This window comes from Meles meles, chromosome 1 (genome assembly GCF_922984935.1).
Source record: "Meles meles chromosome 1, mMelMel3.1 paternal haplotype, whole genome shotgun sequence".
NCBI lineage: Eukaryota > Metazoa > Chordata > Mammalia > Carnivora > Mustelidae > Meles > Meles meles.
In genome coordinates, this window is record NC_060066.1 from 2670115 (window position 1) to 2687585 (window position 17471).

Sequence of the window (17471 nt, forward strand, 5' to 3'; positions counted from 1 at the left end):
TGACGAGTGTGTTGGTCTGTGTCTTCTCTTCTTCTAATGACACCTGTCGCTGCCTTTAGGGCCCGCCCTAACCCAGGATGACCTCATCTAGAGATCTCCAGGGCCACACCCGCAGGACATGGGGTCAGGACATGGCCTGGCCTTTCCGGGCCACTGCAGCTGCGATCACATGCTTACGAGCTCATTCTGAGCATTTTCACAAGTGCCCAGTAAAGCAGCCTGGCTGGAGTGTTCTCTGGGCTGGTCCTGGGCCCAGCGGGGGAGTGCCCTTATTAGTCGCCACGCCAGCCCAGGATTTCCAGGACTAGGCCAGGACTAGGGCCCTGAGCCCCCTCTCTGTTCCGAGGCACAGAAACCCAGAGCTCTGGAGTCCTGTAGGCTCAAGGCCACGCTGCAGCCTCGCAGTTAGTGGCACAAGTGAGAAACGAGCTTCTGAGCATCCGAGCCTGAGCCCCCAGGGACCCCACAGCTTCCAGACGCTTCCAGGCAGCAGACACAGCAGGGCAGCTCTGCCCGGCTCTCTGGCCAAGCCCTCCCCAACCCTGCAGGGAAAGTACCTCATCTTCCTAAGGAACCTTCTAGAAACGGACGGAAGTCAGTCATACGCTTTTAATTCAGATGTTACACTCACATCCGATTCCCGGGTTGTCAATGAGAGTGGCCAATGTGTTTGCATCTTCAGAGAGCGGCTCCCGGCGACCGGGCCGAGGGACCATCTGTGCAGCGGGAGCAGGAGCGGGGCGAGCCTGCCTCTGGTGCTGGAGCCCAGGGCCGCACCCCAAAGCCAGCTTTCTCTTCTCTTGTTTGAGATACGGCTGGAGCGCTGAAATCCTGGTAGACCGGCTTCCCATTCCAGATAAACTTTTTCTTTGGTACCAACTTAATTCCGGTTTCTGGAGCCAAGGCGGGGAAGGCATCGTCCAACGGAAGCCCCTGGGGCTTCCCGTGACAAGGTGTTCATCACGGACAGTCCCCCGAGCACAGAGGAGACACCGAAGGCAGAAAGTGACCTTTCACCTTAACAGCCCCCACCGGCCCCTCTGTCACCGTCCTGTAAGAGCTTGGAAATTATCGCCAAGAGTCAAGGGAACGAAAAGTCGGCATTAAAGTAACTGGACGTGCGCTTCGTGTGACTGCAGGGCAAACCCCAAACGGCCCCGGCTTACTTTATCGCTCTCGCCCGCCAGCGAATGTGGGGAAAGTGAGGGTCTCGGACATCAGCGTTTAATAAACAAAGGAATTTATTATCAACAAGGTAAAAATAGCTGGTTACGTGTGGACTGACATTCAATAATTTATGAGTGTTTCTGACCGGATTTGACTGTAATTTTTCACGTGTTTACAAAAGCAGAATTCAACCTTGTGTCCTTTGCTACGGCCGAGTCTCGCTTCCAGAAGTCAGGAACACCCTTCTTTGTAAGCACAGTCACGGGGGCATGAGGCCACCTGGCTGTTCTCTGCACATTCCCAGAACACCCCAAAATCTGGGTCTGTGATCTGGACCGTGCAAAGCACGTAAGTTCTGCAGAGCGAGGCCTGGTCTAAGCTTTTGTCTGGGGGCTCTGGACAGTCTGAGCTCAGCCCATCCCGGGGGCTGGCAAACCGCCTCTGACCTCTCAGGGTCAGCGCGGCCTCTGAGTCCCACAAGCGCAGGGCAGAGGGTCCAGCGGCCCCATCTGCAGCTGAGCTCATGGTGGGTCCATCGGGGGACAGGGACAGACCCTCACTCGGTGCTGTCGGGGGATGCTCCCTCCTGGACACTGAGGGAGGGACATCTCTGTATTACAGTAAGAGGTCTGTTTTTGCAAATGCTTATTTATAGCTAATAGATCGTTTCAGATAAATAACAGACCATCTACAGCAACAGACAAGATTCAGATGGTTGAAATATATGCGACCGAGTGGCAGCAGCGTCACTAGAAAATTCGATCGTGGATGCTCTTTTAGGGGGAACTCCTCCTCGGGGATCTCTGGTAGCACAGTCTGTCTAGGTCTCTTCATTACAAAGACTGGAAGTTAGTTAAAGAAACACAGAGCTTGCCTCAGCCCAGCCTGGCCACACACCCTGAGCCCGGTGCCGTCCCCTCCCTGTGCCGTCCTGGGTCACCCGCTCTGAGTGGGCCCAGCAAGGGCAGCCACCAATCTCTCCAGCCACAAAGCTGTCATTTAAAAAGCACCTCCTCTCCCGCACGTGGCTGGAAGTAAGCGGTCAGCCGAAGGCTTAGGTCCCCTGCGCGCTGATGCTCACTGTACACTTGTTGAATGAACAAAGCAGAGGAAACGCACACCAGAGACTTGAGATCTGCCGGTCATACGTGATGGGGCTAAATCGCTTCCCTCCCTAAATCGCTCTGATGCTGGCCCCTGGTCGTGAGATCTGGAACTTTCTAGACAACACACAGGGTGACTTCACGGCAGAGCCTGTTAGCAAGTTGATCCAGCTGCCTGCCGGAGAAGCACCCCAAGCTGCTGTTGGAATCAGGAGAGCGGCACACCGCCCTCCCCCACAGGGGGCCGGATCAGCTCCCCTCCCCCACCTTCCTGGGGGGGCGCCGGCAGGGGGCGGGACACAGCGCTGCTCAGCATGTTCACCCGCGTTTACTCGACTTTCCAGATGGCGATCTTCCCTTCCCCCCTGCCCGACCCGCTCAGCACGTATCTGTCCTCCGCCGAGCACAGGGTCTTCACCGTGTCCACGTGGGCGACCAGCTCCTTTTCCACCGTCTTCCTCTCGGCGTCGATCACGTAGATTTTCCCTTTGGACTTTCCCTGTGCCAGGCCTGTGCCACCTACCCAGATCTGCCAGGGAGAAACGGAGGGGGCGTCGGCCACACGCAGACTGTCCCGGGAAGGGAGCCCCGTGGAGGCGTGCTTTACCCAGCACAGCCCCGAATCTGAGTCCTTCCTGGACAGGCCGCGAGGGGACGCGGCCAGGGCAAGAGCTGGGGGGGGGGGGGGGGGGCGTGGCTCCCCGCCTTACCTGCTTCTTCACTGTGATCATGCAGGTGACCTCGGAGCAGTCCTGGAGGCGAACGGCCTGAGGGCGCCGGGTCAGGTCCTTCAGGCTCCAAGTGTAGATGCTGTCGAGGCCGGCACAGGCCGCCCAGAGCTGCTCCTGCTGAAAGACGGGTCACCGTGTGGCTGCCGGTGGCCCTCCGCCCCGGGGAGCCCGCCCAGACAGACGCTGCGGCCCGGACAGATACCTCCGGGAGGAGCTGGAAGCTGAGGAAGGACGTGCTGATGTCCTTGAAGTTCTCGCTGATCCTCAGTTCTTGACAAAGGAGTCCGCTCGATGTCATGGCCACAATTCTGTTCCCTGTGCCTGCAGAAGGGAGGGCGAGCGTGAGGCCCGGGGGCGCACCCGGGGCCCAGGGATGAAGCCACTCGAAGTGTCACCCTGGGCAACCGGCAGGTGCCAGCGTCGGCCGAGCAGCCCCGGGGGCCGTCTCCCCGCTGTGACTGACGCCCGCCCACCTCCCGAGGCCCCGCAGACCCTGTGGGATCACGTTAGCGTTGGGAACCCTTCCTGCCGCAGTCATTGTGGCTCTCCCGTCCCCGCAAGTCCCAGTCAGTCCTTCCCCCGTCGCGAATGAGAATTCAAAGTGACAATGCCACATGTCACCAAGTGCATCTTCATCTGTGACTCGGAGAATGTCTGTGACCCGAGAGCCGCTGCAGCTCGGCGGCCTCAGGTGGCTGGCCAGCCCGAGAGCTGTCCTGCTGGGACGGCGGCCCGGGCCCCCGACCCCAGCACTGAGGCCGCTGCACCAGCACCCGGACACGGGGACAGGCAGGCGCAGCCTCGGGGGCCGCCCCAGGTGGATGCAGAGGGAGGGGGAGCCCGCAGGCGGCCGTAGGTCCCCTCGGACACCCCTGGCCGTGGTCGCCCCAAAGACTTGGAAACCCAGCGGGGTCCTCGGTCATGGAAAGCGAGAGCTGCCCTCACCCTCTCCTTCCTGCTTCAACGCTCGGGTCAGGGTGGTCCCCCCCGAGCAAAACCCGGTCCTGCAGACGGCCTGTCGGCCAGCTACGCCGTTAGCCACTCGGACCAACTGGTGAGGCCCCTGTGATGCCGTGGTGGGCCAGGAACCCCGGGCCCGCCCCGTGGAAGGCACTTCTGGCCCCCAGGGCCCCTGTCAGTGCACTGGACACAGAGCCCCAGAGGGGCCCCGATAAGAAGGGGCCTGGGACAGGACGAGCCTCAAGAGGGGCTGAGCAGGGCAGCGGCAGGGGAGGCCCCCGTCCCCGGCACGCAGTGCTCTGGCCTCTCACATCCTATGGCCACTGGCGAGCTCCGCCGCGGGAAGGGCCGTCCGCTAGCTCACTTTGCAAATGAAGACACGGACTCCAGAGAGGCCACAGCCTGAACCACGGGGGTGGGAACGGGTCTGCTTCGCCCTCAGACGCGGGGAGCCCGAGCAAGGGCAGCCGCCACGCAGCCCTCGGGGAGGACGCGGACATCTGAGGTGGCCTTGCTGGGCTAGAGAGGACGGCCGCAGCCCCTCAGGCTCACCTCACCAAACGCCTGGGGAGGAGCGGGGCACACCTCCTGGCTGGCCCTCCCCGTCAGGTCTGCCTCTGAGCACACCGAGGTCCCCATGTCAGAAGACCCCGACCTGCTCCCAGCATCTGCGCTGGTGATGTCTGATGAGGGACCGAGGCTTGCGCTTGGCAGACACTTACGACAACACTTGTCAGGCGTGCGCTCCCTGTGGCCTGAAGAACGCCCACTCTTCTCCTTGTTAAAGGGAAATCACTGACTCTATTAACTTGGAAGATAACAGCGATTCTGTCCTCTGTTCACTCCCTCACTATCCCTGACACGACGCTTTTATTTAGCACAGAGCCAGGTCAGCTGTGGTAGTCCAGAATGCAGCCAGGGCGCGTGTGCACACACGCCCACACACGCACACGCACACACACTCACGCACTCCGGAGATCAAGCCTGAGACATACGTCCTTGAACGGAGAAGTAAACTCCTGCCCTGTACCCAGACCCAGGCTCTCCTTGCCGGTGCTTCCCGGTCTCCACGGGACCCTGAGGAAGAAGAGTTCTTGCATTATGTCACTGTCCACCTTGCTCAAGGGTCTGATTCGGGGCTGCTGATGTGGCTGGGAAGGGAAGGAATACCCCCAAAATGAGAGAGCCCAAAAATGTACGTATAATTCTCAAATCCGTGGCCGACTCCTAAACTGTGTATAAACAGAGAAGGCAGAAGCGGAACAGCTCAGAGCTGGAGCTCATCCAGCTAGGAAGGCTGCATACATACTGCAGGCATCCCCTTGCGACCCCAAAAGAGCCACGCTGACAAAAGTGAAGACTGCATGTGAGAACATGTTTCACGTGCTCCAGGACTAAGCTCAAAAGTGAAATATGTTTAACCCAGAGAAGCGGAACACCAAGGCTCTGCAGGATTAGGACTGGCCAGTAAGTGATTCAGTGACCTTTCAGAACAAAGCCTAATGGTCTCGAAAGAAGGCCGTAATCCAGTCTTCTAGATGTGTCCACAACAGCCAGGGTACGACAAGAACTCCTGCATACGTGACGCACGAGGACATGACTGCAGAAGAAACAGCAGCAGAAGAAACAGCACACAGAAGCAGACCCACAGATGACCCAGGACCCGGCAAAGAATGACCTCGACTGACTATTACAAATAAATTTAAAAACTCATAGGAAGATAGAGGATGGGTGGACATAAAGACTTTAGAAAAGAAATGGAAATTTTGGGGGCTGAAATGATAACTTGCTGGACAGGTCCAGCAGCAGACAGGACACTGATGATAAAAGGTTCAGGATTAACCAAGCTAAACACAGGAAAGGAAGGAAAGAATTATAGCTGTGCGGAGGCCTAGGCGACATGCTCAAGTAGCCTACTACATTAGAACATTATTGCATATGTTTACATCACACTGATTCTAGAATACGTATGTGTGTATACGTTCACAGACACACATATGTACACACACAACGAAAATCCCAGAAGACACGGAGAAAGAATGGACAAAAGAAATACTAGGAGGGAACGGTTCAAAGTCTCCCCCACTCATGAAAGTAAACCACAAGCGAGACAGACGTGAAGACCTTCACACCTGAGCATGCTACAGCCTGACGTGAGAAGAGCAAAGACAGCCCCTCGCGCAGCCCCAGAACCCAGACACCATGTGTTCAGCCGAACAACAGGAGTGAGGGCAGACTTCTCATCAGGAACGCACAAACCTACATGACATGGAAAGAGATTTCTAAACCGTGGGGGGATCCAGTCCGTCAGCCTAGAATTCGCTTACAGCAGACTCAGGTCATAAGAAATTCTAAGAGAGATGCTTAATGCTAAGGGGAGCGATGCCCGATGGAAACCACGAACGGACCTCTCCAGAAGCAGTTAAATATATGGGCAAAAATCAGTACTTATGCAAAAATTTTAAAAATATTTTTGGATGTTTATCACCAAAAAAAGATACTGCTTTTAACAACAGTAGCCAAAGAAAGGGGCAGGAAGAGGTCAATGGAATTGCCGATGCGGCTGTGAGCTCCCTACGTTCCGCGTTCAGGCTGCCGATCGCAATCCTTCGAGCAACCACGGGAAAGTGAAACCAAAGAATCGAGGGCGAAGACGACACTAAAGTAAATCAAATACAAAAATTCTCCTTTCCTGCCTTCTTTCAGACGGAGTGACAAAAGCGAAGGAGGAAGGTGGGAAAGGGAGGGGGTGCCGGGGACGGCGGGCTCCCGCGTGAGCTGTCGGCACGGTGCTCGGAGCGAGCGGACCGGCACGCGGACGTTTCTGCCCAGCACACGCGCACACGCAGGGCACAGGCGCGCCGGCTCACGGCTGGGAAGGCACCGCGGCCACCGGGGGAGGCTGCCGCCCCACACAGTCACGAGGGCCTCAACGGTAAAAGCCAGCGGGTTTGGTGAAGATGCCAGCAACCCAGCCGTGCAGGAGCGCCACGCGGGGCAGCAGCTTTGAAGGAGAGTCCGACGGCGTCTCTAAGGGGTAAACACGGGGTAACTCCCCGATGCCGTCGCAGGATAATCGCACAACCACATCGACCTCCCCAAGAGGAGCGAGCTGTAGCCAAACAGCGCAGGTGGCCCTGAGCACACGAGACTCGCGAACCGCGCGGCTCCGGCATCCGTGCAGGGAAGGCCCGGGACAGGTGACACGGCGGCAGAATCCACACCGGGTGCCCTGTGGGCAGGCGCTGCCCGGAACGCGGCGTAGGGGAGCCTCCCGCGGTGATGGAAGAGCCTGGACCACTGTAGTTCTGTGGTGTGTGCTTTGGTCCACAGCCAACAAACGACGAGGTCGTGCCTTTTCCCTCATGTAAAACAGGCCTCGAGTCCAGAAAGCTGTGCTCGTGACCATGGCCCTGGCATCTGGCACAGCCAGGAAAGGCTCAGAAGTGCAGACGGCATCTGGGCTCTGGGCTGCTCAGAGATGCAGGACCCACGCCTCCAGCCGCAGCCTCTGCTCGTCCTCGTCACAGCCCGGGCAAGGTGCCCGGCCGAGCTCCACAGACACGCCTGGGGTCTGGGCGGAGGTGTGCCCGGCAGGGGGGACATGGGCCACACACAGAGTGACGGGGCCACAGAGGGCTCCTGGGAGGAGCAGTGATGATTGCCGGGGCACGAGCTGCACTCACGCCCCAAGCAGGGCTCAGCGAGAGCAGAGGTGAGCAGGAGCGAGAGGCAGCAGGTAGAAGGATGCCAGCATCCCGGTTGCCGTGGAGGAGGCCCGAGACGCCGCCAGCACGGGAGGGGAGCAGGGAGCCAGCGAGCACAGAGCAGGCCAAGCTGGAAGGTGGAAAGGTGCACAGCAAAGGAAATCGGCCGCGAGCTCGCGTCCCGTCTCCCTTTCCTAGAGCGGGGCTCCGGCGCCCGGGGACGGCAGGGGCCCGAGGACTTACAGCACCAGAGGCAGCCGTCATGCAGGCTGATGGACGAGAGCCGGCCGCCGGGCAGCTGGAACCTGTTGGTCACCCGCAGGGTGCTCGCATTCCACGCCAGGATGGTCCCGTCCGTGCTGCTCGAGTACACCTTGCTGGTGGTGTGAACACAACGTGAGTTCAGCGGCAACACGCCCAGAGCCCAGAGTCCCCATCCCGCCCCAGCAAACAGTGCCCGCTGGACAGAACAAGTAGTTACGACGGGACCCACGCAGCAGGCACGGGTGGTCTCCTGAGGGTGCCTCTCGTCGCCCCGCGGTGTCTGCCGCCCGCTCTGCAGAACCGTGACACGACCACGGAGTCAAGTCTAGCCCCTGACGCCGGGCACCAGCCGGTGCGAGGTGTGGCCCCTTCACCTCTCAAAAGTGATTAATCTTCAGCTCAGTTCCTTATGTTCTGAGCCAGGCCCCACTGAGGACAGACGGTGCCCCTAAAACTCAGGGGACAAGGCGTGGAGGAGAGCGGCCGAGCTGGGGGTGCCTGTGCCCCGGGACCTGCTTCTGGAGCCTCTGCTTCCTTCCTGGAGGGGAATGGCCCTCCGCGCTCTCCCATCTCCCTGCGGCACCCGCTGTGTGCCAGGCCCGGTTCTAAGCACGGGACCCACAGCAAAGAGAAGAGACGGGTGCCAGCCTCTGAGCAGACGAGCTGAAGACGGCGAGGACAGCGGATGAAGCAAATACACCGTACGGACTGCACAGCATCCCAAAAAGATAGGCGGGAGTCCTAACCCCCAGGACATCAGGGTGTGGCCGTCCGTGGACACGGGGCCCTTCGGGAGGCACTCGAGTCAAAGCTAACGGTGGGGCCCGAACCCAGCGTGACTGGCGTCCTTACAGGGGAAACTGGGATGCGGGAAGACAGACCGGAGTGACGTGTGTGCAGCCGCGGGCTTCGGGCAGACGCCCAGACACCAGGAACAGGCGAGCAGGGCCACGTGCCAGCCGCACTCACCCTGCAGGTGGCCCGCAGGAGCGACCCGCTCCCCCGTGCTCAGGACCAGAAACGAGTGAGAACATCCCCCAACTTGGCTTGTGACGGACCAGCTTGCTTCGCTCTACATGGCCGGCCCGGCCCCTGCAGGCAGTCGCCCGCCGTGACTGTGAGCCCCTCCGGCTCGGGGCTCGCCGCCCACCCCGGAACCCCAGGGCCCCTTCCCCCGCCACAGAGCCCGGCGGTACCTGGGCGTCCCGCTCTGCACAGCCAAGTCCGTGACGCTGGAGCGGTGGTCGGTGAGCTGCTTGTTGCAGGACATGCTGTGGACGTTGATGATGTAGATGACCGAGTCCTCGGAGCCGACCCACACCTGGTTCTGCTCCGCCATCACCATGCAGTTCTGACACAGGCCGGGAGAGAGCGCCGTCGGCCACGCGCTCCCAGCCTCTGCCTCTCTGCCCCCCACCCCGCACCTCTGCTCCGGGGCACATGGGGCTGTTCCTGTGCACCCCGGTCATGTTCTGTCCACGGACCAGTGTGTAAACTCGTTACGTAGTTTTTTTCCCAAGATTTTCTTTATTTCACAGAGGGAGAAACAGCAGCAGAGGGAGGAGAAGCAGACCTCCTGCGGAGCAGCGAGCCTGATGCGGGGCTCGATCCCAGGACCCCGGAGCATGCCCTGAGCCGAAGGCAGAGGCTTTAACCCACTGAGCCACCCAGGTGCCCCAGTTTTATTTAATTTGGGAGAGCAAGAGCATGAGCGAGGGAGGGGGCAGGCTGAGTCACCCAGCCACCCCTAAAAATTGATAGTTTTAATTTTACCAATAAATACTCCCATAAATTAGAAAAGGATGCTAGCTTACTAATTTCAGAATTAATCATTTGAAAAAACCCTTTCTTGGGGCGCCTAGGAGGCTTAGTTAAGTGTCTTCCTTCAGCTCAGGTCATGATCCCAGGATCCTGGGATCAAGACCCACGTCGGGCTCTCTGCTTGCGGCACGGGGTGGTCTGTGTCTGTTTCTCCCTCTGCCCCTCCCCCTGCTTGTGTTTCTGCTCCTTCTCTCTGTCAAATAAATAAATAAAATCTTTAAAAGAGGGGCGCCTGGGTGGCTCAGTGGGTTAAGGCCTCTGCCTTCGGCTCAGGTCATGATCCCAGAGTCCTGGGATCGAGCCCCGCCTCGGGCTCTCTGCTCAGCGGGGAGCCTGCTTCCTCCTCTCTCTCTGCCTGCCTCTCTACCTAGTTGTGATTTCTCTCTGTCAAATAAATAAAATATAGAAAAAAAAATCTTTAAAAGAAAAAAAGTTTACTTGTTTGATACCAAAAACAGTAAGTATTAAAAGAAAAAAGAAGCTCTTTCTCTTGAGGTATCTACCTGAGAACTGGTATAATTTTAGTAAATGTTTTTCGTTAGTGGCCCAAAGATATCTCAGATAAACTGCTGTGAATGTCAAGCTTCAGAAGAGACAGCGTCTTCCTAGATAACCGTCCGAGTTTCTTTCTTGTGAAACAGGACGGAGTATCTCAGGAGACCAGCACGAGGGTGTTTTCCGGAAGCGGGAGAACCGGCCGCACTGCGGGAATGTTGTTACTTGGCCTGCCTGGGGGCAGCAGAAATGCCCCCGTAATGTGGCCTTTTGATTTTATTTTAACGAGGATTTTGTTATTCTCTTATTAACAAGTCACTGGGAAATGCGCATCACTACGATCCACAGCAAAAAACTAAATTCAGAATACACAGGATTTCCTCAACGGCTGTTTGTTCCGTCTGGAGCACGACGAGACCAAGACCGTAGTAACTATCTTATCTGGACCCTGTTACTTAATCGGCTGAGGCTCCCTGTGTGGTCACAGGGGAATAATTCGGTAACCTCACAGTCCTGCCAGCGTGAGGTCTGCTGCCGGCGTGGTGAGGAATGCGCCCGGCCCCCAGCAACGCGCGCCCGAATTCATGGTGTTTTCATGGTGAATTCATGGTTTCTGTTGGTCGCAGCCATTTGGAAAGCCCAGACCGGGCCCCAGATGGCCACATTATTTTAAGTGATGGGACATGGCCACCAAAGTTAACACTAAGTGATGCTGGACGCTGGGGTCCCTAACCCCACTGGACCGTTCTCACGTTAGAGGAGGACGGAGGGGAGGACTTCCCAGCAGCACCTCCCGGGACAGCAGCTACTTTGCTCAGAGCAGGTGCCTCCCACCAGGCGCTGGGCAGGAACGAACCCTGAGCTGCGGGTGGTGTGGAAGCTGCCCTCGGGGAGCAGGGGAAACGTGCCTGCAATGGCCCATTGCTAAGGCCCTGGTGCCTGCGGGCACCCCACTATGCAGCACGGGATAAGTCCTGGTTTCCAACCCCACAGACGTGAAAACGCTGCACACGTCTGCTTGGGATAGGGGACGCGGAGACGAGACAGGACCCCGCGTCCGCGTCACTGACATCCACGCTCGGGTTCCAGGCTGGGGGGTGGCCGAGCCGCCGTGTACTCAAGCACGGACATTAACAGGTGAGAACAGGTAGGTGTCCGGCTAGTGCAACCGGACGGGCCGATGCCGTCGGGTAACGTGCACCCCACCACTGTGGACAGGTGGACGCGTCCGTCCTTCCGGAACGCAGGGCCCGACCCGGCAGCCGCCGCGTCGGAGGGCACGGCGCTCACTCACCACCTGGGAATTGCCCGCTCTGAAGCAGTGCTGGTGGGCCGCCCAGGAGGAGGCGTCAAACACGGTCACTTTGCCCTCGCTCAGGGCACACCACAGCTTGGGGTGCGCGTCCTCCACTTTCTCTGCTGGGTCCAGGTGCCCTGAGGGAGGAAGCAACACAAACACGTCTTCAAAGGGAAGCTGGTGACGTCATTCCTCGGGTGCCGCCTGGGGCCCTGCGTGTGCCATGGCCGGTGCCCACGGGGGACACGCCGACCCACCAGAGAACGACACAGACAGTGGGCAGGTACCCCGGCCAGCGCAGCTTCCCCGAGCCGGGGTCTGGAGGATGGGTGGGTGGTCACCGAAGACCAGCAGCCCGAGCGGGGGACCAGGAGCAGGTGTGCGCCGGGGACGAAGGCAGGAGGAGGGCGGCGGGTGAGCCGGGGCGGGAGCCGTCCTGCGGCCCCCATGCATGCCTCCTCCCCGCGCCGCCTGCACACACGTCCCCTGGCTACAAGTCCTCACACACACTGCATCTCGGCCTTTCGAACGATGTGAAGATTCTGGGTTTGGGGCGGTGACTGGTCTGCACTCCCCCGACGGCGCAAACGGCCGACGGCTCTCATCGCACGTGGAGGGCGTCTTCTGGGGGTGGGCGTTCTGCTCGCTTGCCCCGAGCTGGGCGGGGCTCCCCTCTGTGACTTGAGCCCGTTGTCGGCTCCACTGTGTTACCAACATCCGATCCACGTCCGGACGACCCTGTTCACTCTCTTCAAAGCGTCCTATTTTTTTTTTTTTTTAAAGATTTTACTAGAGAGCGAGTGAGCGAGGAGCACAAGCCAGGAGAGAAGCAGAGGGAGAGGGAGACGCAGACCCCGTGGAGCAGGGAGCCCAATGCGGGACTCGATCCCAGGACCCTGAGATCATGACCTGAGCCGAAGGCAGACGCTTCACCGACTGAGCCCCCAGGTGCCCAGAAAGTGTCTTTTTAAAATCCATCATCTTCACAGTCAAATTCACCAATGTCTTCTTGGCCAGCACTTCCCCACAGTTTCCTTCTCTACCCCAAGGTCAAGGTCATGGCCCTCTGTGTTGGCTGCGAGAAGCTTGCCTGCCTCACTCGTTTACACTCGTCAGTGCCTCCCCACGATCCTTCCTGTCCACTGGGAACTGACTGCGTGACCTGAGGTGCGGCCAAGGGATGCATGATGTCCCAGCGTCACTTATGGTGACGACTGTCTGTCCCTCAAACCCCTACTCGGTCATATCCCCTCTGGCACCGATCAAGGACGCATAAATGTGTCGATCTCTCTGGGGTACTCGTCCCATGGCCTCCGGTCCCCTAGGGGAGATGTGGCCCCACACAGTCAGCCCTGCCAGGGACTGGGACGCTTTGAGGCTGGGCCGCGGCACCAGACAGCTGGCTCCGAAACGCTCGGGCAGCGCTGCAGTCTGGAGCCTCCACCCACGGCTGTACCGGGCTCCCCTTCTCAGCAGGTCCTGACTGGGCTTGGCCCTCTCGCCCCTCGGCGCTGGCTGAAGCCCCGCTCATGTCCTCGCTCCTCAGAGACTGGCAGACACTCCGCGGGACAAGGGCTTCACCACTCTTCACGGTGGCCCTTCTGGACGCTCTCAGAGTCACCCGGCCCGTTGTGACGGGTGGCCCGGAGTCCGGTCGGTGTTCATGTGCAGGAAACCGACAAGGTCTGAAAGTACTCATTTATCCAGACACCACGATGACGCCTGTCTCCGTCTGTGGTGTCAGAGTCAACGGGAGCCTTGAGTGCAGGAGTCCGGCCCATCTCCGGTGGGGTGAGGTCCAGCTGGGCTCTGTCCTCCTCCACGCTCTGTCTCTCACTTTGTGGGGTCCTCGTCTGCCGGGAAACGGCTTTGCCGCTGAGCAGCCATTTGTCCTCTGGAACCGGCGAGCTGGGGGACGCTGTGCAGGCAGAACTGGAGGGGACGGGGAGCAGAGCACGGGGCTCACAGTCGCTCGCCGCACCCTCCGTGAGCCCAAGCCAAGCGCCCGGATGTGGGTTCTCTCCTGCTCAGCACGAGGTCCTTTGTTTCCCAAATCTGTGAGCCCGCGAGCAACCCTCCTGCCTCAGTCCCGACAAGGAGGGCTTCCGTGAAGGCGTCCTTGTCCCCGCTCAGACCTGCAGCGGCGCCCGTTCCTGTCCGGCCTTCGTGCTGCCGCAGCCTGCAGGAACCCAGGAGGCCCGTGTGCAAGAGTCTGGCCGCATAGCCGCGCCACGAAGATCAGCCGTGTGCTCGTGTGCTCGTGCGTTCGGACGCCCGCATGCCCACAGCTCAAGACAAGATCCGGGACGCAGGCATCAGGACGGCAGGCCCAGATCAAGCGCCCCCAGAGGAAAGGCTATGAGTGCGAGCGCTGTCCAAACTGTAGAGCGCCGTGCGGCGTAAGCGACCACTGGGCTGGGGCAGAGTCTCCATGGAGTGTCCCCCAACTCCAGATCAGTCCCCGTGAGCCCCCAGCTGCCGCCTCCCTGATGTGGTGGGGGGTTTCTACTTGTCGAGGTGAGCTGGGCAGCTGCTCGTGGACTCAACCTCATGGAGACCAGAGCCTTGGGAGCCCGTGGAGACCCCGGGTCCCCAAGGACCATATGTCACATCCTGTCCCCCTTCGCGTCAGGGCTGACCTTGGACACAAACCCAAGGTCCCCGGGGGGCTGAGAGGGGCAGCCAGAAGCAAGCGGTTCTGCTCACCGGGGGTGTACAACAAGACGTCCACGGCGTGCGGCAAAGTCTCTCCCGCCGAAGGATTTATCTTGTGCTTCAGGGTCTCCGAGGTCGTCTTTGGAACCGCCGTGGGCACTGAAACGCAAGTGCTCTGTTAGCGTCGCGGACTCCGGGAAACCCGCATTCTCCCCCAGCCCGCGCTCTCCGCTCTCTCCAGGAGCTTCCGACGCTTGGCCCCAGACCAGAGGGTAAGGCATCCCCGTCCCGGGACCCCCATCCCTGCCCCGGGGCCCCCATCCCTGCTCCGAGTGCGGACCACGGGCAAGACGGGGAGGCCGCTCACATCCCAGCTGGAAAGGAGTGTGACCTCTGTCTGCACTTGGCCGTCGCGGATTATCCACTAAAGACAAGACCTTTACTGTCTCCCAGTGACGAAACCGAGACAACTAGCCCGAGAGCTGTCTCTCGGCCTGGGCGCCGTGGCCATCTCCGGCCATGGCTGTGGCGGCTGTGGGGACGGACCCGGGCACTGCGGGAAAGCCAGCAGCAGCCTGGGCGCCCTAGCGGATGCCACGAGCCCCCCCCACAACCACAGATGTCTCCAGCCTGCCCCAGTACCTCCCCGCCGGGTTGGGTGCAGCGTTTCATAAATTTAACTTTTAGACCTTCCATCCTGAGCGGCCCCCAGGCTGCTAACGGAACCCGGGCTTCCTGCCTCTATCCTGTCAAGCTTTGCTCACCCGAGAGCAGTTCTTGTGGGTGACGAGGGGTCAGGGACACTGAGCTGAGACCACCTGCCTTGACCACACGGAGCCGGCAGGCACTGGTGCCCACCAAGGGGACGGTGTGCCTCGTTGTAACGGAGTCGGAAGGCTTTGGCAGAGAAATGAGATAAAGAGCTGAACTGGAGTGTTTGATTTTGTTCCTAATGAAAAAATTGACAACCGCTGGGATGCTTGGGTGGCTCAGTGGTTAAAGCCTCTGCCTTTGGCTCAGGTCATGATCCCAGGGTCCTGGGATCGAGCCCCATATCGGGCTCTCTGCTTAGCGGGAAGCCTGCTTCCTCTTCTCTCTCTGCCTGACTCTCTGCTTCCTTGTGATCTCTGTCTGTGAAATAAATAAAAGTTTAAAAAATAAAAGGATAACAAGCCGCCAATGTCTGCTTCTAGGACTGTTGACAAGAGCCCCTCTCAGTCCGTTCTGCTGGGGTTGCGGTGACCAGAGCATCCTGCCTGCTCCCAGAAAAGGGGGTTCTGGGATGGGGGGGTTCCAGGACACAGTCGGGGTGGTCTGTGATACAGGACGGGGGGATTCTAGGGCCAGGCAGCATCAGCGATCCCACAGACAGTGACAGACGTGGCAAAGGGCAACATGCACCAAAGCGAATCAACACTTAACTGAAATGGGTTTTTCTGAATCTGGAGGAACATTTTAAAAGCCAGCGTCCCCAGCTGTGTGCCCAGGAGCCACGACAGCATCGCAAACAGAACCCACCCGCGCGTGTGCCCAGCATTTGCAACAAACAACCCACATGGTCAGCTGACGACGGTGAGCCGAGGGGTCCACCCGCTCGGCGGCACTCAGCCCCAGGACAGAGTGACATGGGACACCTGCTCCAGGACGGGCTCTGAGAGCAGCGTGCTTAAGGCAAGATGTCCCTCTCAGAAGGACACGTGCTGGAGGAGGGGCGTAGGAGAAACGCCCAGAACAGGCAAATCCAGAGAGAGAGAGTGTGGCTCAGTGGCTGCTTGGGGCTGTGTGGCTCCTACGTGGTACAGGGTCGCTTTCTGGGGCGATGAAGATGTCCCTCGGCTGATGCTGCACACGCCCACGAGTGCGCTAGAACCACGGAGCTGTGCGCCCTCCCCGAGTACGGCGCACAAATTCCGTCTCGGCAAAGCTGTGATTTAAGAAAACAGCGCGTACACACGGGACTAGAGATGGTCTAAAGACGCCCCTCCGTGGTTCACCTGTTTCATGAACTTGCTGTTGTTGGACCTAACGCAGGGCGGCATGGCTCCGAGCGAGGGTAACAGGTAAGTAGTCCTCTCTGTTCTCTCCTTTATGCAAAGCACAGGACTGCTGGCTTTTAGGTCATTTAAAAATCCAAACACAACAGAAGTAGCTAAAATGATGCATAAAGTTGTTCCTACCCATTTGCTATTTCCTAGACTTAAAAATCCACCCCCGAAAAATTAAAACAGCCCATCACGACCTGTGTCCGTATGGCTTCCAGAATGTGAGAGCCGGGGTCAGTGTGCACGCAGGGGATCCGAGAACTCCTAACAGAGGAAACTAACCACATCCAGGGGAAGAAAAGACCCGTCCACCCGGGGGCCTCTGCTCGGGCTCCAGTCAATACACCGACCACGCACACGGCTCTCCGGACACACAGCGACCTCGCCAGGGACTCCGCGAGCCACACAGCACATGACCAGCTGCCGGAGAGCTCTTGCTGGCAACTAAAAGCCCCGGCAAACAGCGCCCAGCGTTGTGTGGGACGTCACTCAGAGCTCGAGGGGCAAGCCCCTCCATGGGTCCGGGTAGGTGCAGAGAGCCCCGGGAAGAGGAGGGAAGGACGCATGCAGCGCAAAAATTCACGCATTAAAGTGTAAAAAGGAAAAGAGTGAGTCATTCGGGATCGGTTCTAACGTCAGCCAGATACAACTACGGAAGGCACAGTCGGGACACCACGGCTCTGTCGCACACAAGCTTTCCTTACTTTCGTTCTTCATCCTGTCGAAGTAAGACAGCTTGGAGGCGGCGTAGATGGCACCGGGCGATGGCAGCGTGCCCACCACGGCGTCCATCAGCAGGACGTGCGTCAGCGCCTGCTGGATGTACTGGGGGTCCTGCGGGAGAGAGGCGCTCGTTTCAGCGCAGGCAGCCAAGTGCCTGCCGGGCCTGGTGACGTCACAGCCAACAGCACCTTCGCAAAAGCACGTTTGTCCAGGCCGCTCGGACGGTGGATGTGAGGAGCCGATGTCATGGGACTGCTTTTGTCCGTCCGAGTTAAGACAAACCCTGGTCGTTTGCAGCCGGGGTTGGCCCATATGTCCTGCAGCTACGCGGGCTCCATGGGCCTTGGGATTTCTGTGGCAACCGCTCGGCTCTGTGGCCGTGGCTTGAACAGCCAGAGACGGTCTGTGGCCCGCGGGCTCTAGCTGGACTGTACCAGTTTGTGTGAAATAAAGCAGCAGGCGTAAGAGCAGATGGCTGGTCTGAAAGTCACGGAACATTCCAAACC

General features: G+C 59.2%; 1 protein-coding gene across 3 annotated transcripts in view; it reads right to left on the reverse strand.

The window, feature by feature from the left end:
- Positions 1 to 1223: 1223 nt before the first annotated feature.
- The window catches only part of DENND3 (DENN domain containing 3), a 50689-nt gene continuing 34441 nt past the window's right edge, over positions 1224 to 17471 (reverse strand). For 2 of the 3 annotated variants that reach the window (XM_046001543.1, XM_046001526.1), the window contains 8 exons: positions 16947 to 17076; positions 14252 to 14359; positions 11543 to 11682; positions 9129 to 9283; positions 7912 to 8045; positions 3204 to 3322; positions 2981 to 3118; positions 1224 to 2799 (listed from right to left, as the gene is read on the reverse strand). In XM_046001543.1, coding sequence (XP_045857499.1) covers positions 2599 to 2799; positions 2981 to 3118; positions 3204 to 3322; positions 7912 to 8045; positions 9129 to 9283; positions 11543 to 11682; positions 14252 to 14359; positions 16947 to 17076 — 1125 coding nt within the window. In that variant the 3' untranslated portion in view covers positions 1224 to 2598. The remainder of the gene's footprint in view (positions 2800 to 2980; positions 3119 to 3203; positions 3323 to 7911; positions 8046 to 9128; positions 9284 to 11542; positions 11683 to 14251; positions 14360 to 16946; positions 17077 to 17471) is intronic. The other variant, XM_046001535.1, reaches the window with a different exon arrangement.